Source organism: Carya illinoinensis, chromosome 9, assembly GCF_018687715.1.
Source record: "Carya illinoinensis cultivar Pawnee chromosome 9, C.illinoinensisPawnee_v1, whole genome shotgun sequence".
NCBI classification, from domain to species: Eukaryota; Viridiplantae; Streptophyta; class Magnoliopsida; order Fagales; family Juglandaceae; genus Carya; species Carya illinoinensis.
The window spans coordinates 27079512-27106044 of NC_056760.1; the positions used below are offsets into that span (position 1 = coordinate 27079512).

Sequence of the window (26533 nt, forward strand, 5' to 3'; positions counted from 1 at the left end):
GAGGTTAATTCTATCCTCAAAACTCCTTTATTCCTTCATCGGGTGATGATAAATTAGTGTGAAGTGGCACTAAAAATAGAGTTTTTACTGTAAAGTCAGCCTATTATACTGCCCTTAATCTGAAAACTGCTTTAGAGTGTGGTTCAAGTAGTCCAGCTTTGGATTTCCCTTCCTTTTGGCAGGTTTTGTGGAACTTACAGCTACCACCTAAGATAAAAAATTTTACTTGGAGGGGGCTTGTAAGGATAGTTTACCTACAAAGAAACTTTTATTCCAACGGCATGTTCTGCCCTCTTCCACTTGTGATTTTTTTCATGATGCTTGTGAGGATATTTTCCACATCTATATAAGTGTCCTTACTTTATTAGAGTGTGGGAACTGTATTTTTCCAGGGATTTAAGATTGTTACATGGCTATTATGGGTTTGGTAATGTTGTTAAAGCTATTATGGGGTGTAATGATCCTCTTCTCTTAACCCGTTTTGTGTTGATTACTTGGGGTGTGTGGAATATAGAAATCTGAAGTTATTTTAACAGACACACCAGGATGCACGCATTGTGGTTGGGAATTGTTTTGATTATGTTGACAACTACCAGTTCATTTGTAAGCATATCAAGGTTCATCCTAATATCTCTTCTTTGTGTTGGATTCCTCCTCCTAGTGGATCTTTCAAGCTCAATGTCAATGGGGCTATTTTTAGCTCCCTGAACATCAGTGGGGTAGGTGCTGTCTTGCAGGATGATAGGGGTGGTATGGTTATGGCACTGTCTCGGAAGGAGCTGGATATTCATGAGGTAGAGGATATTGAGGCACTTGCTGCTTTACGGGGCTTACAAATGATTTCTCACTTGGGTATTTCTCACTTATTGTTGGAAGGGAATTCCCTTGTTGTGGTCGAGGCTTTACAGTCAGGGGGGGTTATGCATACGTGTAGCCTTTTAATTTGTGAGATACTGAAGCTACTGTCTACTTTTCCATCCTATGAGGTTATGCATGTTGGACATCATGGCAATCTGGTTGCACATTCTCTAGCACGCCATGCACAGTTCGTGAATGACAGCCTTCAATGGTGGAATGACCCTCCAGATTTTATATGTAACAGACTTGATGTGCATGCAGGGGTTCCTCATTACTAACTGATGTTTATTTTGTTGTTATTGTTGTAAGCTTGGTCTTATTCTGTATTTTCCTATTACTTCTATGAATGATATCGACGTGTTCTTCTCAAAAAAAAAAACAATTGTCATCTTTTAACCAAATAAAACAATTTTAAACGAACATGTACATTAGATAGAAGCATTAGAGACCATTTACAGAGAGAGATTGTAGCTTTCGGTTTTTGGTTATTTTTGCTCAAAGTATGGCAAAATGCAGATATGGTATTCTTCAAAGCCCATCGACTGCCACACACCCCACCTCTGGATTCTCAAGGCACTAATCTTTCATACAGGCAAAGAACTACGTCGAACGGAGCGGCGCATGAGCTACATGCACTGTTCACTATGCGCGTGTGACATCCGCGTGCCACTACAAGGGGAGATTTTCTGCCGCCGCGCGCGGCTTTTCTGGGACCAAGGCCACCGGTTTCTCCAGACCTAACTGACCACCATATTTTTAGGATGGTGCGTGTCCCCACAATCTCTTTGTTTGGTGTTTTTTATTTCATCCAAGGTTGAAAATACAAACCTACAACTTTTCAAGATGTAATTCAATATTTTTCCATGTCTTTTATATTTTATGTTATTTCCTTTGTTTTAGGATATTAAAAAAAAAAAAAAACCAGCATTTTCTCTTGGACTTTTATCCATAATGTGTCTTCTATTCCATCTTAAACGGAGTATGAGGTTTGTTAATTTTGTCTTTGGATAGAGTATTGTCTCTCAAACAGTTTGTCTGTAGAGAGTTACAGCCTAGTCCATGTCCATTTCAAAGAAATTTATGTATTGGAGAGTTTTAAATGCAATAGTTGTCTTGTAATGTCTCAGGTCAAAGATGTAATGTCCCCCATTTGAATGAATGAAGTATCTTCTACCATTAAAAATAAAAAGCAAAAGATAGAAGCATTAGATATAGTCCATAACAATCAAAAAACGCCCGAGACAAACTTTGTTTCGGATGAACGAAGTGAACAATAGTTTTTTAGAGATTTTTTTTTAGAACTAGTTTTAGGAATTAATTATATCCTACTCTGAGGCTTCAAACATAATTCTAGAGTCCTATAACATGCTAAAATATAAATATACAATCTTTTTAATAGAGATGGGATACTTCTATTTCTCCTTACAAAAAATAGCTTGCCATCTTGTTTTCATAACTGTGATGGCAGCTATTTATCTCTGCTGTTTTATTGCGTCCTGGATTGGCTTTGATTGAAGCGTCGGGATAGAGGCTGAACATGATAAATCTTTATTTTTTCTCTCATAAACTATCACATAGATATGTGTTTCCTCTTCTGAATTCATTTATCCTTGTTATAATTCAATCAACAAGCACTTATGTAGATGTAACATGAACAACTGCAGGGGTAGACTCCGACGTACAAACAGTTTGCTAGCATTACATGCATAACTAACCTCATGGAAAGATGGCTACAAATGTCTTCATCGAAACAAGTGGCATTGTGGCTGCAGTTCGTTTCAAGGGTGAATTCTCATGCCCAAAAAACTCAATTATACAAAAAATAGCAGTCCCTGCAAGAAGCAGATCACCTTAAATACATAAAAAGCTAGCTCCCTTTCATCTCGTGTCTCTTCCGATATCTTGAAAAATTTGGCAAATATCTTGATATAGAATATGGGCATTCAAAAAAACGAAATAGATTTTGGCAATCTTTTCTCCCAATTTCTTCATTTCCCCGTGTACTTAAGTGACTTAAATATGTTTTCCCTTCATATATAAAACAAAGCTGCTGCCACAGAAGAACGCTCAACCCTATCTGCACTGAAACACTAGAGACGAAAAGATATACTAGAACAAGCCCTCTTGCGGATAGTAGCACTGCAGACCTTAGAAAAGAAAGAAAAATTTCCATCATAGCTCTCAAGGCCAAATCCATGTTAAACCCACTGAAATGGCCCAACCTATATGTTAATGGAGGCCATATGCGCAGCCCTGCATATACAGACATGATTGACACATAGATTGTACTAGTGACAGCTGAAATGAGGAAGAGAATGAAATACCGGTGATTTGCTGCGCCAACACAGTTCCCAATCTGCAAGACAATTATAATGGTTAGCCAGGTATAAAATAAGATAGGATCCTCCGAGTTTTTGATTTGCCACACAACTAATAATAAAATTCCTCGTTCGTCTATCTAAGTATAAAAATCATAGCGAAGAAAATAGAGTTATGAAATGAATCAAATATGCAGTACTTCCAGAAAAGTTATTCGGTGTAGAGGTACTCAATGGATCTGTGATCAATTTGTTGTGAGCTCAAATTTTCACAGCAAAATCTCATAACCCTATTGTCAAGACACACAATCCAGTTTCATTTTATATGCAGAAGTAAAATCTAATTTAATACTTCGGGCAATACAATCCAAAGCAACAGTAAGATATTAAAAAATAGTCAGACTATTAAGGCAGATTTACAAAGATTGTTTAGCCCATCATGCATGAGTAGAAAAATACGTCATATTGTTAACAGATTCTCCAAACAAACAAAAAGAAAAAGGAATTTGTAGGAAGAAAAACAGATCTTAAACCTAGCTTACCCTCTAACACCAAGAGCCAAAGCCCTATTGCGCCAACTTTTAATTATTTCAACAGTTATCTATTTTTTGAGAAAAAAACATAATTTTTTTAATATTTGTTTTAATTGTAGTCTGCTGTGTTTTGATTCTAAAAACTGAATTTAGTTCTATGGTTTTTTATGCAAAGCTTGGTAACAGGGTTTAGCTAAAGTTGTAACAGCAGCTTTCAACCAGGCTTTAATGGCATTTTCTACCCCTATCTCTAGGTGATTGTGCGTGGATAAATAGTTTTTTCACCTTTTGAAAATTATTTTTTTCCTCAGATCGTACAAGGATTGCATCAATTGGCATTGGAGCAAATTCTGAAATGGTGCAATTGAACGGCGGATTTGGAATATTTACTCAGGATTGCAGATAACACCAAGGATTCTCATGGATCAGTCACTTAACCATCTCAGAACACAGCCATTGATCAACCAGTGATCGGTATGATTTAAGGTTTAAAGCAGGTTGAAGGTTTTGCCCAATTCATTGTACAAAGAGAGATTTCTTCTAAAGATGGCAAAGCATTCGAGGATGTACAAGTTCAAGACTTTGTTCCCTGGTATGGGGAGTCTCCAACTATTGATAACGTCTACTGTAAAAAGAGTAGTCTGGTATAAGGAAATTCTTCACTGTATCCCATTCATGAATGGAACACGAAGTATTCAATGAAAGCTTTTATTTAAGCTAAATATGCTGAACACCTGCTTAAACCCGCTTCTATTGACATCCTTCAATTTTCAATTTTCTATCGACACCCCCATGCTAACATTCTTTACAAGTAGACCCCTTTCATCACACACTCTAACGGGCAAATAAAAAGCATGTTTTATTGGTCCATGTACCACATCACATGTACTTCTCTACCAGAAAGAAAGTGTACGAAAGAGGGAAAAAGGCTAACAAACAAAGAAAAACATCCTTCCTCACCACCACCACCACACAATCCTTTTCTATTCCGTTGTTACTTGCTATTGTTCTCCCACTCTCACTCCATCACAATCACTTTTCCCACATTTCTCTCTCCTTTTTCGTTCCCCTTCCTAATGCAAACCAACCAGTTTAGAAGGGTGGAGAGTCTATCTGCTGCTTCATTTTGAGTTAACTATGCTTGTGAAGTTTTATCTTTACCGTATTTGGAGTAGATTGGGTCATACCTCGAAAAGTGCTGGATCTCCTGGTGTGATATTTGAAAAGAACAAATTGGTAGCCATCATAATGAAGTTTTCAGGAAATTGTTTCCTCCTTGCTTGATGAGGTGTATTTGGAGGGAGAATTTATTGGAGATTTGAAGTTGTGAGAAACCAATGTGCATGGCTGGGATGACAAGGTGGCCCCAACGATTAGAGCCAGGTAAATGACTTGAAGAACATTAAAAACATTGTGTGGAGGTAAAATACCTTTTAAGTTGGTGAAATTCTATAAGATTGCTAATAGATTGGCTATATCTATGGAGAGAGAAATGATCGGAGGTTCTTAGATTGCGAGAAACTAGTGGAAGGGCTTCAGGGGGTTAGCTTTCTCCAGAAAACCCTATATTTTTTAAAGAAAATGGTATTCAACATCAATCTACTTGCCGGGATACGCCACAACAAAATGGTATTGCGGAAAGAAAAAACCATCATTTACTTGAGGTTGCACGAGCTATAATGTTTTCGATGCATATTCCAAAATATTTGTGGGGTGATGCCATTTTAACTGCATGTTATCTTATTAATAGAATGCCTACCCGTGTTTTAAAATTTGCTACACATTTATCTTGCCTGAAAAATTCTTTTCCTAATAAAAGAGTAGTCTCGGATCTACCCTAAAAGTTTTTAGAAGCATGGTTTTTGTTCATATACCATCTCACCTATTTGTTCCAAGGAATATTCATGAAGCATTAGATCATCCAAATTGATAATTAGCAATCCTTGAAGAGATGAATGTACTCCAGAAGAATGGGACTTGGGAGATTGTTGATTTACCTAAGGAGAAAAAGTGTGTAGGATGTAAGTGGGTGTTCACTACAAAATGCAAGGCTGGTGGCAGTGTAGAAAGATACAAGGCGAGACTCGTAGCCAAGGGATTCACACAAATCTATGGAATTGACTACCAAGAAACTTTTGCTCCCATGGCAAAAATAAACTCAATCCGAGTGTTATTATCTTTGTCTGTACATTTTAATTGGTCCTTACACCAGTTAGATGTAAAAACATGCCTTCTTAAATGGAGATCTTGGAAGAAATTTTTATGGAGTTACCACCAAGTTTTGAAGGTAAACTTGGTAGAGAAAAAGTGTGCAAATTGAAAAAGTCATTGTATGGACTCAAGCAATCCCCTAGAGCTTGGTTTGAAAGCTTTGGGAGGGCTGTAAAGAGTCACGGTTACATTTAAGATCAAGTTGATCACACTATATTCTACAGGCACTCGGGTGAAGGGAAAGTTGCTGTTTTAATTGTCTATGTTGATGACATTATTCTAACAGGAAATGACAGCAGTTAAATTTAAAGATTAAAGAAAGTGCTTGCTAATAACTTTGAGATCAAAGACTTGGGCAGCTTGAAGCATTTTCTTGGTATGGAATTTGCAAGGTCTAAGAGAAGTATTTTTGTTTCACAAAGGGAATATATAGTTGACTTGCTTGGGGAAACAGGTTTATTAGGGTATAAGGCTGCAGAGACACCCATAGAAACGAATCTAAATTTACAATCTAACAAGCCTGAAGAAGTCACTAATAAAGATCAATTTCAAAGATTGGTTTGAGACTAATTTATCTCTCACATACATGCCCTGACATAGCTTTTGCAGTATGGTCAGCCAATTTATGCACTCACCTGGACCTGACCACTTTGATGCAGTGTACAGAATTTTAAGGTACTTAAGGGAACTCCAAGTAAAGGTTTATTGTTTGGAAACCATGGACATCTACAAGTTGAGATATACACTGATGCAGATTGGGCTGAGAATATAATAGATAGAAGATCAATGTCTGGCTATTGTGCTTTTGTTGGGGGAAACCTAGTTACATGGTGCAGTAAAAAGCAGAATGTAATGGCTAGGAGTAGTGCAAAAGCTGAATTTAGGGATGTTGCCCATGGGATCTGTGAAGTGTTATGGATTAAAAGATTACTTAAAGAATTGAGGGTTGAAAATTCACTACCTATGAGATCATACTGTGATAATCTCATGATAGAACAAAACATGTTGAAGTTGACAAACATTTCATAAAGGAGAAGATTGATAGTGGACTGATCTGTTTGCCTTATATTCCGACTACCGTACAAGTAGCTGATATATTTACCAAGGGACTGCCAAAGAAACAGTTTGAGAACTTGAACAAGAAGCTAGCCATCGAAGATATCTTCAAGCCAGCTTGAGGGGGAGTGTTGGACAATTCAATCAGAATGTATTTTAGGGAGTTTGTTGTAAATTTGTGAATATCTTATGAGAGTTCTGTTGAACCCAAGGTTTCAAGATTCGTGTAATTATATATCTACATATGAGTTTTGATGATAACAAATGAATTCAAAGAATAAAGGAGTCTCAAACTCAAGTTTTCTACACAATGGAGTCAAGCACATCAAGGAACCAAGTATAAACAAAAAGGGAACAAGTTCACATTAAAGTCATAGAGTAATGTTGTAAATCTCTTAAAAATTCGAAATTAGGATTAAGGATCAAAATTAATATTTTATCATAAAGCATTAAAATACATTTTTCACATTTGTATGAATATTTTGAAAATTAAATTTGAAAATTTTGAAAGATGATTGATTGTCATCTTTCACATATGAATGACATGATTAAAGGTTTGAATTTTGAAAATATTAAAAATGATTGATTGTCATCTTTCACATGTGCATGCTTTATTTGAATATTTTCAAAAGTGATTGATACTCTTTTTGACTTATGCAAAATGTAGATGATTTTGTTTGAAAATTTTGAAAAGTAAAGTGTACTCCTTTGTCATATACCAAAAGTAAAAAGATTAGGTTTGAAATTTTTAAAAAGTGAATGATGTTGTCTTTGACATGTGAATCTTTTTAAATTTGAATAAGAAGTCTCATATGCCTATAAATAGATCATTTGAGAGTTTCAAATTCATAACACCAAGAGCATACAACATTCATTCAAAATTTTCATTCTCTTTTCTCAAAGCATTGAACCTTAACCCTTGTTCATTTTGAGAAAGATATAGTTTGTACTGTATTGTTCTTATTTCACTCATTGAGGAGTGTTTTCTGATAACCTACCCACTATCAGCTCTTGTATAAGTAAAATGGTGTGTATAACCCTTGTGCGTGTAGAAAGTGTTCTACACAGGGAATAGTTGAATCCCGACGTGTAAGGTGATTGCAAATGTAGAGGGTGTTCTACATGAATCCTTTGTAGCGGTGTTGTTCAAAGGTATAATAGATTTCTATCTCCACCTGAAGGAGGTTGAATAGTGAATTTGGAGATCCTCAATGGGTAGCTTGAGGTGAGGACGTAGGCAGTAAGCTCGAACCTTGTTAACATACTGAGTTTGCTTCTCTTACCCTTACTCTTTATATTTATTGCTATTTCGTATTTTATTTATATTTTATATTGTGTATTTGATTTATAATTATTAATTTTTTAAATATAACCCAATTCACCCCCCTCTTGTGTTAGTCATCTTGGCAACAAGTTCTTTAGGACATTTATCTTTTCCTTTTTAGGAGTTATTTCTTTCCTTAGTTATTTCTTTCCTTATCTATTTCAGCATTGTAATCTATAAATAAACCCTTGTAAATCTATTTTCTGTATGAATGAGAAAAGTAAACTTCAGTTTTTCTAGAGGTTTGGATCGTGCCCAGAAGAGCAGTGGGCCTTTTTTACACTTGGACATTGTGGAAGATGGTATTCCTACTTGCATTGTATAGTGTATTTTGAAGGAAAAAGAGGACAAGAATTTTGAGGATTGTGAACAGAAACTGAAGGAGCTCAAAATCCTTTTTTAGTACTCTCTTCCCTTGCACAGCCTATATCATTAATTGGCTTACTTTTAATAAATATTTTTGGTATCTTTTACTACTTCTAGATAGATGACTCTCTTGTATCCCCTCAGATGCCTAGATGTGCCTTTTGCATAATTCAATGAAGTTTTATCACTTACCAAAAGAATTATTCAAATGGCTATCATAACATGTAATTGATGTATGACAAGAGAGATTAATAAGCTGAAAAGGTAAGAAACACTTACAAATGGGCAGTGATGATCCATATCCAATATGCAGATTCCACATGAGATGCAATGATGAGTCCTAGGTGACTTTGGTTTTGAGCAGTAGTGACAGAACGTATAGTTCTCAAGTTCACCTTTTTGCACAACTGGGTAGCTACCCCACTGTATGTTTGGAGGCATGCCAGCACATTGAAATGCCGCAAGGCTGAACGAAGATATGGTAGCTATGGACAAGGTCATTGTTACAATGGAGTGAAATATCCCACAGAAAGAGCTAATAGAAAAGATAATGGGGTATATGGCCCACAGCCCACCACCTGCATTTCAAGAAAATATACAAAGATGAGATGCAAAAGATAAGCAGAATATGGTATAATGTAATTGATTTCACATGTGGTCAACTGTACACATCTAACATGCTGGAAAAAGCGGATGCCAAAAGTTAAGAACAAAATGAGAATTATGCAATATGTTCAATGGATAGTAACACGGATATGTGGGGCGTGCTTTTGGTTGGACATGATAAACTAAACAACTACACTTAAGTACAAGATTAACACTGGAACATAACTTAATGTGCATGGTCAAGAGATTTCTAAGCAATATCAAAGGAACCATATGTCTCAAGGTTAACTTCAGTTCATTACTGATGCCCTCTTTGCTTCTTTTAGGTAAATATGACTCACACACCCTTCCCAAAAGACCTCAACTATGGAGGCATGTTGTTTGTAGGTGATCATTTGCATGATAAAATCCAAAGAAACTTAATGGAACAGACACACACACACACAAAGCTGTAGAAACGTGTAGAATTGTGAGTGCAGCGTGCATGTCGAAACATGAAGGGAAATTTACAGAGGTGGTAACAAAAAGACAAACTTAACTCTGAAGAACTATTGAGAAGGAACTGTTGTAGCCCCTTAAAAAAGTATTTAGAGACAATTACATGTAGCACCCTGAATTAATGGCCTCTTTGCAATGACCCCTCCATGGCTTATGTACTGTTACACTGCACCATTAAACTTATTTTGCTCTGCATCATCTACAAGGGTTGACCTTAAAATGGACAAAAAATTACACTCATGGCATCCATGTGCCCTTTATTTACTTGAAATGACCAAAGTGCTCTTATTTGGGTCATTGCTACTTTTCATGTCTTTTACCCCCACAAGGACATTATTATCATTTCATGTACAAAATCACTTGTTAGTGATGTTTTTGTCTTTCCATTCATTTTAATGCCAGTGACTGAAGGTGCAAATTGAAATTTAATGAAAGGTAAACTGCATAAACTGACAAAACTTGAACTTTGGGGAAGGCTATTGCAAAAGGAGTAATAGTTCGGGGGGTGCCAAATATAGTTTTCCCAAGTATTCAACACCGTCTAGCAACATAGTACAAAGAAAAGAACCACTGCAATTAACATCTCAAAGAAAGAATTGAGAAGAACCCTTAAAGAAACGAAAAGAAAATAAGTTTCCCATGGAGGACATTATGAATGAGGTTTATTCCCTCGAAGATTGCGTCTTTTATCCCAGTTTTCCCAAGTTTATACCCACTTTCAACAAATGATAACTTCCGTACTAATAACCTAGCAGTATTCTCATAAAAAACACCATATATGTGCCTCCCCAGAAATGCTGTTGGAGAGATTGGGCTGACGAATCATATTTGGGACACAACAGCATTTGGCACCATTTTCACTAAGCCCTGCACATTGCTACTTCATTTGTTCTTCTCTTTGGTTTGACCTTCAAAATCTCACTATCACTAGAAGGCCCTTAATTTTTCTTTTCCCTTTTTCCAACAAACAACTTCCTGGAGCCACTAGAATATGTACATAACTCACCAAATCCAACTGTCACCCAACTAATAAGTTTGAGAACACCAAATTTCAACAAATTCAGATCTAATTCTCAGTCTAATTTATTTCATTAATGAAACCAACTTTTTTTATCCTCTTTTGATGAAAGGAAGGATGCCACTATTTTCATACATCCATTCAAATTTTAACTGGTACTAATGACTTGCAGGCGTGTCACAACAGAGTACCTAGGGTTGTGAAATTAGGGTTCCTAATTTCCAGACTTGAGAAATTTTCAATTTTTTGTTTTTCTTATTTCCAGCTGCTATTGAATGTTTTTAAAGTGTTGCTTTAATTGATTTAGGTGCTAATTTTTTATAGACAGCAAGTAGATGACACTTGCCTAATTTGGTCTAGTATAAGAAAAGAAAACTTACCAAAACTGGAACAAGCACTAATCTGATTTCAGAATTCTAAAGTCCTAAATGAAGGCTGCCATATCTGCTTTAAATTGAAACCAAGACAGAGGAATGTTCCTATATTTTCGTCAGACTTAATGCAGCCTGAAAAAACCCTAACGTTTTCTTATAGAAAGGAAGAATTTCGTAAAATCGCAGCCCTTCTCCTCCCTCAGCAAAAATCTTATCTGTTGGCCTCCATTTGGTGACTTAAGTGAGTTTCGCCATCAATTTTTTGAGTGGAAGTTGCTGCCTACCTTCCTGCAACTAAATCAGTCTGATAACCCTAAGTTTTCTGCATTTTTTTTTTTTTTTAACATTCCCACATCACCTTTTTTCAAGTCCTAACATATTTCCTAGAGGATGCAACTCTTTGTACAACTCTAGGGTCAATCCAAGGTAAATATCATCAAGCATTATCCCTAAATTTGAAATTCACCATCTTTTGTTAACCTAACATATTCCTTTCTGTTTCACCATGTCAGCAGATAAAAACTAAGGCAAGGAAGCGAAGAGATCAACTTTGGGCGAAGAAAACCAAGTGGAAAGGTCCTGCCACATGACTTTTTTCTTCAGAACAAAGCTGGAAGCTCTAGGTATTCATAAGTCTGCATGTCGAGAAATATATATGTTGAAAGATATTCATGAGTGATGCAATTTATATGTGGTATCCATGCATGTAGTTAAGGAGAAAAATCTGCAGCATCATGACCTCAAAGGGATTTCTGTTTGGACTCTTTTTTGGCGCTGCCATGAGAATTTAAGGCCATGGTAGCCATTCTTCCAATGACTCAAATTTGTGCAGTCACCGAAATTTTCATGATATGCAGTAGATTGACAGCTGGCATACACTACACTTGCACCATTTTGTAGGCTCTAAAATTCACACTTGGTTCCCAAAACCAGACCAGCCATCCAGGCTATATAGTGACCATCATGCCAAATTAGACAACCTTTGAGAGATGACATTGTAGGGACCTAAAGGCACACAAACCCCAAATAAGCTTGGGCTAGAATTTTCTAGGCTAAGTGCCATCATTTTTCAGGTTAAGGATTGAGCAATAGGCTGGTTTTAGTAAGTCTTTAGGCCCATGACCAAAACTTGAAACCCATATATCAGGACTCAATGACCATATAAAGAATAGAGGGCAAGTAGGGTTGCATTGACAAATGAAAGAGCATAAAAACAGACCACATTATGTCTTGCATGACAAGCAAATCAACCACGTGTGTGATCATCCATGAAAGTGTTGTTTTCTCAAACTAAACAGAAGCTTCAAATAAATGGCATGCTACAGTTATAGGACAGAATTTATGGATGTTTTACGGACTAAGGCACATGTTTTTTTACTGTTCATTACTAGAACGTAGAGTTACAATGGGCTACTATATCGTATTTTTCCTGAAAAATCCGTAATTTTCCTCAGTGTTCCTATCATTTTTGTTAGAAAACCAGGTCTACCCAATGGTATAAAGTAGGGACAACAGTGGTAGTAATGATTATGGGTGCTTTTTCTTAGATTGCTAAAGGAGTGTAGAGTTACGATGGGCAATATCGTGATTATATTTATGTTATGAAAACTATTCCAATGTTTTGATATGAAAAACATTAATTTTATGATTAATATCATGTTATGAATGTTATGAAAATGTTATGACATGAAAGAAATGTAAAAAGAAAGGATGAATGAATTCCTATAATGAATGCTTATATGATGGCCATATGATGATGTTAGGTACCAATACAAAATTATGCGACGGTATGCCACACTAAAGGAAATTGAGAAGATGTGGTCTACCTAAGATGTAACAACCCAAGGAAATCTTGAGGCACATTTGAAGCTAAACTCCAGAAGGACTAGTCAAGGTCACAACTCAATATTGGAGCCTCTTGGAATCATTATAAAGGGTAAAATTCTCTCTTCCAAGCAATTTGGGAACTCATTCACCACCTTCCTAAACTCAATCTGTAGTATAGAATAATATGAAAAAGTGTTGTTTAATACTTATGCAACTGTTTAACGTGTTTAAGAATATTTTCAAAGATAAATTATAATTCAAAATCCTTTTTCTATAGTGTCATGTACTATATAGTGAGTATTTGACTCATTTGTTGTTGTTTTTGTGTTTTCAAAGTCCCAGCTAAAGAGGAAGTGGGACATAACTAATCGATTAAACCTTGTCCTAGTCAAGTCCTAAGAAGTGCCAAACACAGAGTTAATTTGGAATTATTATAATGTTGGGTCAATAAAACATTGTTTATTTCTAGTTACTTAGACTTGCCATGTTTCACTTGGTTATTTTATTATAAAGGAAGTATGTTTGAGGTATTTGTTTGTGCTAAGTTAATACACAGCACTCCTAACCCTACGAGAAGGGGGTGTTTACAAGAGTGCAACTGATACAAGAACTAGTTATGAACTATAAAAAACAAAAGCAGGGGAATGATCTCAATCCCGTATGTGAAAGAGAAAGAGTGGGAAACAAGGAGGGAGAAAAGAGTTATATTGACTTACATATCAGAAATAGCATAAACACAATAAGGATACAAACAAAGCACCGGTCTCGCAAACGTCTCCACCAAGAGCACTTGCTTTCACATTTCCGTGGGTTCTGCTTTGTTACGGCCCCACACCAGCCACACTTGAAAATAGGTGCATTAGATGGCAGAAGAAGGCGTAATCCACAGCCCCAGCATATTTCCTCATGATTCTCACTGATTGTTGTAATTAAATGCTCCTATTATAAGACCTTTTCATTTAGAACAATATTTCAAGCCTCTACTAACAATGCACAAACTATATCATCAAAGTTATATGCATGCAGCGATTCATTGTGCCCCACTACCCCAATGTTGGTGAAACGACCAGGCGCACTTAAGCACATATGCTTTCTAGAGCATAGGCACAAAGCGCACATTTTTTGAAAAATTAAGTATAATAACAAAAAAAATCATAACATAAAATAAGAGGTATTATAAAGGAAGATGGAAATATGTATACCTTATTAACTCAATTTATTGGAGTATTATGCAACATGACAATCAAGCAATCATCTAATTGCATAAAATCTAAACATAGCATTTTATATATATATATAATTAAGGAGGATGGTTTTGATGAGAGAGTTAGTGATAGAATCGAAAAGGATTGCGTTTGTTAGAGAAGGAGTTAACTTTCGCATATCTGAAAGGGGGTGGAAGGAAAAATATGAGGTGGTAGTGTGCTGTAACACACTGTTATGGCTCGTACGAGTGCTGGAGGATTGCCTGAGAGGGGGGAGCAAGGCGGTGTACTCCGTGGTAAGGGAGGGCTACAGGAGCTTCGTTGCACAACATTGCACAAACCACCGAGGCCGATATCTATCGGTTGCAGAATATGGACGAGGCTGGAAAAGTTTAAAGGAGATGGCAGAGGAGATGACTCAATCGAGGGAGCCGGTAGTTAAAGTTGCTGGGGCTAAGGCATATAGAAAGACTTCCAACTTTACGTACGCAGAGGCCCTTACGGTGGTGAGACCAGTGGGCGGGATGGGGGTGCGTTTCGAGCCACTCAAGCTGTACGGGGGTCAGGACATGGCAGGCCTAAGGTTGGGCAGGAGACGTGGGTGAGTAGTAGGCGTCTGTTGGATTTGCAGGGGCAGTTGAGAAAAGTGGAGAGGGAAATGGAGGAGCTACGTGCTTATGTCGGGATGAAAAAGGATTTTAAAGGGAAGGGGGAGATGAAGTTGGCTAAAGGTGAAGTGGACTTGGGGCCGTGTGATCAAGGGCCAAAAGGGCCCAAATGTGGGCCTCAGCCACGTTCAGCTTTGCTGGACTTAGAATGGCCGGGCTTTGTGGATAATGCCCGGCCCAGTGCTTCTTTTAAAGATAGGGATCCAAGGCCTGGGCCTGGGCTGACCCGTGTCTTGAGCCCTGCTGGCTCACCCGGTGCCCCGATATTCCAATCGAATGACCCGGAACCCATCAACGCGAGCTCAACAACGCCCGAGCTAGTGTTATGCTCACCGGCGACTGATCTGCCAACGGTGACTCCACAGAAGGTGCCGACAGGGGCAGGGGGAGATTCCGGCAAGGTGCCGGCGGCCATGGGTGCATAGTACCCTAGGCCGATTTTAAGCGTCTCATCTCCGGCAACTGGAAAAATTATTTTCCCGCTCTGTGGTGGCCAGACGATGCCGGTTAATGCTGGAGACAACGTAGCAGGTGGGTTGGAACTCTCAATCCTTTCAGAGAGTGATTCGAAGATGGAAGAGTTGGAGGGGGAGGGGCCCGATGACTGTAACCTTTTGGTGGAGGGGGTTTCTGAGGTTCCTAATGATGGTGGACATATGGGGTTGGAAGATATAACTCTGGATGGAGAATTCCAAGGAAACCAGATCAACAGAATGGAGGAACCCACTCCGTTGAATTTCTGCCTCCCTTATCAACAGAATGTCTCGGATTGAGTTTTTCATAAGGTGAAAGAAATACAGAAAATAGTGGGGCTTGAATGTGATGGGTATGAGGAGCAGTTCATGGCCTTGTTCACAGCAATTGAGGCGGGGCATAAACAAAAAAATAAGGGAGAATCAAAGAAGCACCGGGAGCTCAAAAGACTATCTTGGTCAATGAATGTGGAGGGCAGTGCTAGTAGGAGTAGAGTAAAAGGGAAGGGGCAGACCGTTCCTCCATAAAACCAAAAATAGTGACTTGGAATGTCCGTGGGCTTAATGATGTAGGTAAGCGCTTGCGGATAAGAAATATGATCAGGGAATGGAAAGTGGATATTGTTTGTCTACAAGAAACTAAATTGAATTACATTGATAGGGGTATTGTGAGGAGTCTATGGAGCGGGGTACATATAGATTGGGCTTATCTGGCATCAAATGGGGCGTCAGGAGGTATTGTGGTTTTGTGGGATAGACGTGTTGTAGAAAGGGTGGAGGAGTTTATTGGAAATTATACGGTGGCATGCTCTTTTAAGAGTATAGCCGATAACTATCTTTGGGCTTTTGCAGGTGTTTATGGTGCCAATTTAGACAAAGATAGAGGCTTGTTATGGGATGAACTGGTTGGGATTCACAACTGGTGGGATCTCCCTTGGTGTATAGGGGGAGATTTCAACGTTGTGAGATTCCCAAGCGAAGCATCGGGAAGTAGAAGATTACAGCCAGCAATGGAAGCTTTCTCGGAATGCATCTTTGACTTGAACTTGGTAGACTTGCCTTTAGCCGGTGGTACCGCTACGTGGTCTAATAATCAGTCCTGGTCACGACTGGATCGGTTTTTAATTTCACCAGAATGGGAATGCCACTTTCCGGAGGTTTGGCAGAAGCAGTTGCCCCGTATTGGTTTAGATCATTGGCCGATTTTGCTCAATTGTGGAGGTATTCGTAAGGGTCGTCGGCCGTTTAAATTTGAGAATATGTGGCTGAAATCGGAAAGGTTTATGGATAGGGTAAAATAGTGGTGGTCTTCCTACCAGTTCCAAGGCACACCTAGCTTCATTTTTGTGGCAAAACTGAAAGCTCTCAAAAAAGATTTGCAAGTATGGAATGTGGAATCTTTTGGCAACGTAGGAGAAATGAAAAAAGCAAAGTTGTTAGAAATACAAGAGATTGAGAGACTGCAAGAGGTACAACACCTCACTCAGGCGGAACAAGATAGGAAGGTTGAGCTGGTTGCAGAAGTTGAAAGGTTGATTCTATTAGAAGAGATGTCTTGGTGTCAGAAATCAAGGGCTCTATGGTTGAGGGAAGGGGATCGGAGTACGGGTTTCTTTCATAGAATTGCGAAGTCACATAGGAGAAATAATAATATTGAAATATTGAAGGTGGATGGAGAGGAATGCAGAGATGAACAGGTAATCCACAATCATGTTGTGGAATTCTATGAGAACCTTGTAAAGGAGCAGGTGGAATGGCGGCCTCCACTGAATGGGCTAGTTTTTACACCATAGGCGTGAGTGATGCATCTCGCCTAGAAAGGGACTTCGAAGAGAGGGAGGTTTATGAAGTTGTGAAGAAAATGGCAAAGGACAAGGCACCAGGACCCGATGGCTTTTCTATGGGTTTCTTTCAGGGTTGTTGGGAAGTTATCAAGGAAGACCTATTGAAGGTCTTTCAGGAGTTTTTCAACGAAGGAAGGTTTGAAAAAAGCCTTAACACAACGTTCCTTGCTTTGATACCTAAGAAGGTGGGGGCGGCAGAGATTAAGGATTTCAGGCCTATTAGTTTAGTGAGTGGGGTGTATAAGATAATTTCCAAAGTTCTTGCGAATAGACTGAGCGAGGTGATAGGGAAGATTGTCTATCAACCCCAAAATGCATTTGTAAAAGGAAGACAGATACTGGATGCGGTGTTAATTACTAATGAATGTCTTGATAGCAGAATGAAAGCCCGGAAAACAGGATTAATGTGCAAGCTTGATATGGAAAAGGCGTATGATCATGTCAACTAGGATTTCCTTCTTCATTTACTTAGAAGGTGTGGTTTTGGAGAGCGGTGGAGGACTTGGATCCATTGGTGTATTTCCTCGGCAAAATTCTCTGTATTGTTGAATGGAGTATCAGTGGGTTTCTTCCAGAGCTCCCGTGGATTGAGACAAGGGGACCCATTATCCCCCTTGTTATTTGTCATTATCATGGAGGCACTAAGCAGGATGCTATCGGCTTTGGTTGCGAATGGTGTTATAACAGGCTTCCCGATCGGAATCCCGAGTAGGGGTATTATTAATATTTTCCACTTATTATTTGCAGATGATACACTGATTAAGTGCGAAGCAGACCAAAGGCAGGTTCAAGCGTTAAAGGCCCTATTGTTCTGCTTTGAGGCAGTTTCTGGGTTGAAGGTAAATCTGGACAAATCAGAACTAGTGCCAATTGGGCTTGTTCCTAATATTCGCCTCTTGGCAAGAACGTTGGGTTGCAAGATAGCCTCCTTCCCTTTGACTTATTTGGGACTTCCGCTGGGGAGTGCTTCAAGTGCTTCTTTGATATGGGATACAGTGATTGAAAAAATAGAGCGGCGGTTGGCGGGATGGAAAAGAATGTACTTGTCCAAAGGCGGTAGAATCATTTTGATAAAAAGTACATTATCTAACCTACCCACATATTTCTTATCTCTATTTCCGATACCAGCAAGTGTGGCAACCTGTATTGAAAAGCTCCAACGAGACTTTCTGTGGGGGGGGGGGGGGGGGGGGGGGGGGGTTTGGGGGATGAATTCAAGTTTCATTTGGTTAAGTGGAAACAGGTGTGCCGTTCTATCCCGGGGGGAGGATTGGGAGTTAGGAACCTAAGGGTGTTTAATCGGACATTATTAGGCAAATGGTTATGGAGATTTGCCAGGGAACCAGATTCTCTATGGAAATTGGTTATTGAAAAGAAATATGGAGGCTTATGGGGAGCTTGGTGCACTAAGGAAGTTAATGGGGCTCATGGAGTTGGATTGTGGAAGCACATTAGAAGAGGTTGGGAGGTGTTTAATCGTTTTGTTAGGATCTAGGTGGGTACAGGAACCAGGATTAAATTCTGGAGCGACGTGTGGTGTGATAGCAGGGCTTTAAAAGATTTGTATCCCTCTTTATTTCAATTGGCAAGTGTAAAGGATTTATCAGTGGCGGATGCTATGGAGGTGTCCGGGGGACGGAGTACTTGGAATATTAATTTTGGTAGAGCAGTTCAGGATTGGGAGATAAATAGCATTGCAGATTTTTACAGTTTTATTTATTCTATAAGAGTAAACAGCCAGCAAGAAGATGTCATGTGGTGGATTCCAGCAGGTATCTTTTCGGTTAAATCTTTCTATAAGGCTCTCACCCCAGAGTCCAACTGTCTTTTCCCTTGGAGAAAGATCTGGAGCCACAAGGCACCTCCAAAAGCCTCTTTCTTTGTCTGGACAGCCTCCCTGGGTAAGATTCTTACCACTGATAATCTAAGGAAAAGAAGGATCATTATCACAGATTGGTGTTGTATGTGTAAAGGAGGGGGAGAGTCGGTAAATCATCTTCTGTTACATTGTGATGTAGCAAGGACTCTATGGAATGACGTGTTTGCTCGATTGGCATTGGTTTGGGTGATGCCAAAAACCGTGGAGGCAGCGTTGGCCAGTTGGCCTAGCATAAGAGGCAGGCAACCGATTAAAGTTATGTGGAAGATGATCCCTATTTGCATCTTATGGAGTTTGTGGAGGAAGCGCAACGAGCGGACTTTCGAAGACAAGGAAAGATCTATAAAGGAGCTTAAATTCTTATTTTTTAGAACTCTTTGTAGTTGGGTCATTGCTATAGATTTTAATGGCATTTTAATGGCATGGCCCTTCGAGATTTCCTTGCCTCTAATGAGCTCACTTAGGTGGGGTATCAGAGTTGTAATACAGGCTTTTGCCATTCTTTGATCAATAAAATTATTTATTTATCAAAAAAAAGCATTTTATATAATTCTCTCATGCTTTATTAAGTATATGCATCTTGATATTTGATAGCCATAGTCAAACTAAAATACATGGTTGAATTAAAATATACCAAAAAGGCCATGACCAAAAAAGCTCGCGAATTATAGGTATTGACTTCTATGCTAACATAAGCAATCAAATATCAATCCATCTAGAAAGCCAACTTTTACTATTATATCTGGTTCAAATCATATACGTCACATACGAAAACATGTGGCCCCATGATATGTAAATAATCTTCAATATTAACTCAATACTTAAGGACTAAAAAAAATAATCATTTTCTGGGTCCTAAACTGATATTTTATATTTATTTTTTTCAAAAAACAAAAGCACTCTTTTTTGTGCTTTCGGCTCAGTTTGGATTGAGAAACACTTTCAACCAATCTCATCTCACTTCATCTCATCATTACAACCTTTTCAAATTTTCACACAAAATATAATAAACAATTTAACTTTTTCAAGTCTCAAAACAATAATAATTTTAAAAAATAATATTCTAACAATATTTTATTCAACTTTCATCTCAACTCATCTCATCTTAACTCACTATCCAAACCTAACCTTAAGCTCACTCAAAAAGTGCACTTAAAGCAAACTTTTGCAAAAGCACTTCCTTTTGTGCTTAAGCATGCTTTCACCAACACTATACTAAACACCATTCACTACATGAGCAATCAAGGTGATTAAAGATTTTTAGAAATTCTAAAAAAATTCATAAATAAGGATGAAAAAGCCATAATTACACTGCAATTGATTATGCGCCTATAAACACACTAGCTCACATAAGCTGTATAATCTTTTTGGGATATGGTGTTATAAGCACAAGAGGAATGGGAAATCTGGAGCATGTCTGATTGCATTTATTTAATTGCAAAGGGAACTTGGGTGATGCAGGAAAAGGGCTTTCATACCAAAAGTAGAGTAGGACAAAGGGTGGCAATACCAAATATGATATAGGAGTTTCTGGGCCGCAACCTTTTATAGGAGTTTGGATAAGCTAGGATCCTGGTGAAAAAAGGATTAAAAATAGTAGGGAATATACAGTTTCTAATGGTGTAAGGGAAGAGGTATGGTATAACGATCAAACAAAGGGGACAGGTTTGGACTTGGGTTTACGTTCCTTGGTTGTGAATGGTAATCAATCTTGATTGGACTTGAGTTTTTTAGGAGTGCTACCAGATGGATTGGAGCTTTGGGATATTGTAAGATCAGATTTAAGAGAAATAGGAGGTGCGAATCAGATCTAATAATAGTTCCATAGAGATTTTATTTTCCAGGCAATTTGTCACTCTTTTGTACAACTTTTATCATCACAACTATATAAATATCATTTAAAAAAGGGGACAAAGCTTTAAAAAAAGGGGACAAACAACTACAATGTCTAAACATGAGATCACTTGTGATGTCTCTGGATGACTTGTTGCATACATCCTCCTAAAATACTAAAGCAAAGTACACCATCTAAGAAATGCTCAGAGGACAACTGCAAAATTTAGTTGTTAAGACCATGTCAACAGATTGCTTTATTCGGGTTGACTGAGGCTTGAGTATTGAACAGATTGCACAAATAATGATGCTAGTGGCCACTTGCACATGGCTCATGGAATTTTGAGGACATATGAACTTGTCCAATTAGTATTTTGCCAGTGTACATATAATATGTTGCAATCCTGAAACATATGCCCACAGACAAAATAATATACTATGATATATGTGTGTTTGTATGGATAAGTGAATTAATCACATCAGTGGCACACCCACTAGGATTCAGAAGTAATGCAGCTTTGACAACGGTAAGATATCAACAGATAAGTGCCAGAATTCAATCCAGGAGGGCCATGTGCTTTGACGAGTGACTGCCTTACTTCCTAGTAGGATGAGCAAGTCTTCAACGTTTAATTTGTCTTATATTATATTCTTCCTAGTAGATCGAGAAAGTCCTCAATCACTGTGTAATTATGTAACGTGTTCTCCTAGTATAATTAGGAAGCAATAGTTCAGCATCTAAAGAAGAAAACATCTATATAAAAGGGAAGTTGGATAATAGTTGGATGAGAGAATAGGACAAGGAATTTTCTCACTCACAGTTTCTCTTGAGTTCTTCTTGAAGCTTGATTATTATTTTTATTTGCAATAGGATCAGAGGGATAGTCACTCTCTTCACGTAACTTCATTTCAGAATTTGATTATTGACATTTAGCAGCAATTGAAACTAATGTCAAACAGACTAAGCAATATTTCTACAAGTAAAAGCAGGAAATGAATTTGCAGCAAAAGAGTCCGGAACTGAAAATTACAATTAGGTTGCAATAAAAAAATTTAATTTCCTGGAAATTTTACAAGTTCCGTAGGTCCAACGTTGCCACTCTAAGCTTTCAGCTAAAAGCCAAAAGATCCAGAAGTAGGATTTAGGATAGAGAAATGATATTTGCAGTCGTGGTTGTGCAAATGGCGTGCAGTCGCTTTGAAAAAAATGAATTAATATAGGACAAAACTAACTTTTTAATCGTAGACCCCACTCTTTTTCAAAGCGATTGCGCGGCGTTTGCAATTCTACGACTGTATGTAGCATTGCCGTTTAGGATATATATTTTAACTTACAGTTTATGGGCTTAGCGTTACATAGAGAAGAAATTTGGTTCATATTTCTTGTTCATCTTGATTGATGACCCCCCCCCCCCCCCCCCCCCCCCACACTCTCCTCTCTTTCCCTCTTCCTCAAACACGTGCTATTTTATTTACATATTCGAAATTCAGGAAAAACAACTATATTTACTTCTCTTCCTTGTTTTCAATGAATTCGTTTATCTCAAACACTCTGTTTTCATGCTATTGACTATAAATGAAAAGCATACTCACCGCAACTTAAAAAGAGGCTATAGAGAAACTGAGCAACATAATTGATCATTTCTCTGGAAAAATCTGAAGGCAATGTATACCATTTTCTGCATTCGATGCTTATGTTTCAGTTTTCACGAGCAGTGTTAGGAGCATCGTATTAGAGTCTAACACGCAGAACTATACTTGTGTCCTCGTAACCTTAGGTTTACTTTGCGTTGACTATGAAGCAATCTTATCTCTGTTACCACTATCTCGGCATATCCATGCCGAGGGAACTTCTCATAAAATTATGGCAAGTATCAAAAGGGGAAAAAAGATCTAGGTACTTACAGAAAGTTGGGAATTCCCTTCATTGGATAACTGTGCCGGCCTTTCTACCAAAAATTGAGAACACAACCCAAAAATAAGAGAGATGAAACCAACGAAAGAGTTCAGAATTTTCCAAAAAAAAAAAAAATAACTGAACGCTGAATAAAATACCTTTGATTTGAAGGTGAGCATTAGTAGCCATCTTAGCGACCGGAAAGAGTAAAGAATATAAGGCAAAGGGGACGTTATCCCTCTCGTAATTTGGGTTTGACTTCGGAATTTGGAAAACTTAAGACCCGTTTGGTAGCCGAGAAATTACAGAATCTAATACTTATATGGTGGAAGAAATATGGAAGAGAGCAGAAATGAGAAAACAGCATACTTAAAGTGGTAGTTTGGATTTTAACATAAATTCTATCGTACATGAAACCTGAAGTCTCTTTGTTTTCTTCTTGGCCATGGGTTGCGTTCTCTCTTTCATATAGTCCAAAATTAATTTATTTGTTAAAAAAGTATGGCAATATCAAAATTCTGCTCAACTTAAAATCTTGACTGTACAAGAAGTTTATGACGAAAAAATATTGAGTAAAATCAATTATTGGTTGAAAAACTATACCATCACACGCAGCAAAGCCAACAACTCAAGTACCAGCATTGGTATTGACATATGCATATGCAAAGGCAAAAATATATTTATATAATATAACCATTAATTTGACTGTATTGAATTATGTATTTTTATAATAAGAAAATCTATTTATAGTCTTTAAGTGAGGACTGTATATACAATCTTTTATTAAAAAAGATAAAACTTTATTTTAAGATGGATATTATAGTAATTTAAAAAAATTTTAAAGATAAAATTATCTATATCTACATTGCAGTATCTAAATGAGGACTGTACGTAGCATTGTTCTTCTATAATTTTATTAGCAATGCTACACACGTCCAGTCTCTATTTAAGGACTGTAATATAGTTCTAAGCGATTTTATTTTTAAAACTTTTAAAATTACCAAAATATCATTCGTAAAATTATATTTTTTCTCATTTAATAAAATGTATGCACATGCAGTCCCCAAGCTGCAAATAGAATTTCTTTAATTTTATATACTTATGAACAATATTTCTACAAGTTTAGAAATCTACTATTCACTTTACCAATATTATTTTATTAATTATTTCCCTCTCCGCCCACACTCTCTCTCTCTCTCAACCCTTTCCTCTTCTCCCTCTCTCAACAACACAACACAACCTTCACTTTTACCTTCACTTTTACTTTCATTTTATTATTATAATATATTATTTTATTTTATCAATTCTTTATATTTTTAATATAATATATATATAAAATTACATGTTTTATTATTATCTTTGTATTATTAATACCAAATGTATATAGTGAGTGCCAATTGTAGAATATATAAAAAAAATTAAAATTTTAGATAAAAAATTAATAATAATAAAATAATTTTATTATTATTTTAGTTTAAAGATCCATAATCTAATATAGGAGTTTTATTTGAATGGCAAAATCAATCTCTAAAGAGGTGTTTTTACATATGTACATGCGTAAACTAATGCCAATTTTGTAACAAAGTCTAAGAGCATGTTTGAGTTTGTGCTAGGGGTTTAAATAGCTTCCAAATCTTTGTAATGATAAAAATTAACTTATTTGGTTGTCAATGTATATTTAAGAATCATGATTTGATGTTTGTTCTAGAACATGATATTTTGGAAAGTGCGAAATGTGGTTCCAATTTAAGAGAAGGCTATCAATGAGTAAAATCACCCTTATAAGCTCCAAATAATTAAGATTGTTTTTTATCTTTTCATTTACTCCGTTGAAATTAACAAGCATGACACCTCCTCCTCCAAATAACTCCCATAAGCTCGACACCTTCTTCTCCAATAAGTCTGTCATCAGCTTGGCATTTTCTTCATTTAGGACTAGTGTGGTTGTTGGAATGTATTGAAATTAATTCAGTTTAGTCTAATTTTAAGTTAAGTTTAACATTTAAACACATATTATCAAATTATTAAACTCATCTCAATTCAAAACTTCTTTACATATTAGATCCACAACATTTTTCAACTTCCTAGAAATAGTACTAAACGTATCTTAACATCTAAACACATAAACTCATCTTAGATTGGCCCTACAGAACTCACTCCACTATCTTAACTTACTACTATTCTTAAAAAACTAAACTCAGCTCAATATCCAAATGCAATTTTAGTGGGAGTCTCTCAATCATATTTGGCCTTCATTGGCTCTCTCAGTCCAACATCTCTTCCATTGAGTAGTCTCCCATTGAGTAGTCTCCCACCGATCTGATTTTTATTGTATCCTTCTCAAAATTGATTCTACAACATCTATGGACAACCAAAATGTGATTTCCTAACACAATTTCCCCCATGGACTTCCAAGAATACCCTATTGCTTTCCAAAAACTCTCTCCTTTCTTTTGCACCCTACCCAAACCGATCTATTTCTCTTCTACACATTCTTCTCATACTGTGTTTTTACAACACCCTTGACTTGAGCTGCTTCAGATCTAAACCATCATTCCCATCATTCTCTTAATTTCGCGGTGTGTATGGTGTGAAGTTGTTGTGATTCTGAAGATTAAAGACTTTAACCAAATTTATATCCAACAATCTTAGTATCTTTAGATCAATAATTGGGTTTGTAACAGGAGTGTACATGCATTCGATGGTATTTATTTGTAAAACTTTGGTTCCAATCTTCCATTAACAGGAATAAAGGTATGTTGTGTTATTTATCATTTAATTTTGTTATTTTTGAAAAGATTCATGTGGATGGTGATGTTGAATTTCCAGAGGTGTACTAAATGAGTATTCTTTATTGATTTCTTGAATTTATGATAGCACCCTTTTTTAGGCAATTGGAATCATTAAATTTCTCCTTGGTGTACGCTTTTGGATTGCAATATGCACAGATTTAGGACATTTTTTAGTAATGAAATGAAATGAAAATTCTGTAAATAGTAGTAAAATAGTTTAAATTAAGATATTTTTATTGGATTTTGAAAAATAAGAGATAAAATGTTGAATAAAAATATTATAAAATTAAATAATTGTTTGAATATAGTTTTGAATATGATTTTTGTTTTAAACTTTGAAAAAGTTGTATTGTTTTTGTATTTTGTTTGGAAGTTTAAAAAAATTGTAATGATTAGATGAAACTTTTAAAAATGTAAAATTAAAAAATATTTTATGTATGAGTGATGATTGGGAATAAAATTATAAGAAATTCTTAGATGAGTTGATAACAAATTCTCATCTCACTTCCCAAATGTAGTATATTTGTTTTGAGAAGATGTGGCGACCGAATAGACTACTTACTTCTACGCCAATCATTGGAAGACTTTAAGGAAGGTTTTTTAAATAAAATGAGAAACTTAAATTCTTCATTAGTATATGTATTCTCTTTTGATTTTGTTTTAAGGGTATGGGAATAAGGTAGGGGCCATGAGAACTAGGAAATTGAGTAGGTCTTAGTAGAACTAAGATCCCAAATTGATGTTTGTAGGGGAAGACAATTAAGATTTTATAGTTATCCATATTTCATTTAATTTGAAAAAGAGAACTCATAACTACCTTTAATAAATGGTTTACGCAAGTTTAAATGGAGAGTGCCATGAAGTTCTATCAAGTTACCCATAAGGTGAAAAAAGGCTTGGGCGCTGCTTTGAAATATTTTGTTTTGACTAGCACTACTTGATGGATATTGTTT

The 26533-nt window shown here is 36.8% G+C and overlaps 1 protein-coding gene across 1 annotated transcript; it reads right to left on the minus strand.

Annotated features, from left to right (window-relative positions):
* Positions 1 to 2439: 2439 nt before the first annotated feature.
* On the minus strand, positions 2440 to 23264 carry LOC122277202 (protein S-acyltransferase 11). Its single transcript, XM_043087123.1, has 5 exons — positions 22947 to 23264; positions 22797 to 22840; positions 13706 to 13928; positions 8946 to 9244; positions 2440 to 3214 (listed from the first exon to the last, which is right to left on the minus strand). Exons 1-5 carry the CDS (start codon positions 22975 to 22977, stop codon positions 2726 to 2728), a joined length of 1086 nt encoding a protein of 361 aa, XP_042943057.1. The 5' UTR covers positions 22978 to 23264; the 3' UTR covers positions 2440 to 2725.
* Between the last annotated feature and the right edge of the window lie 3269 nt (positions 23265 to 26533).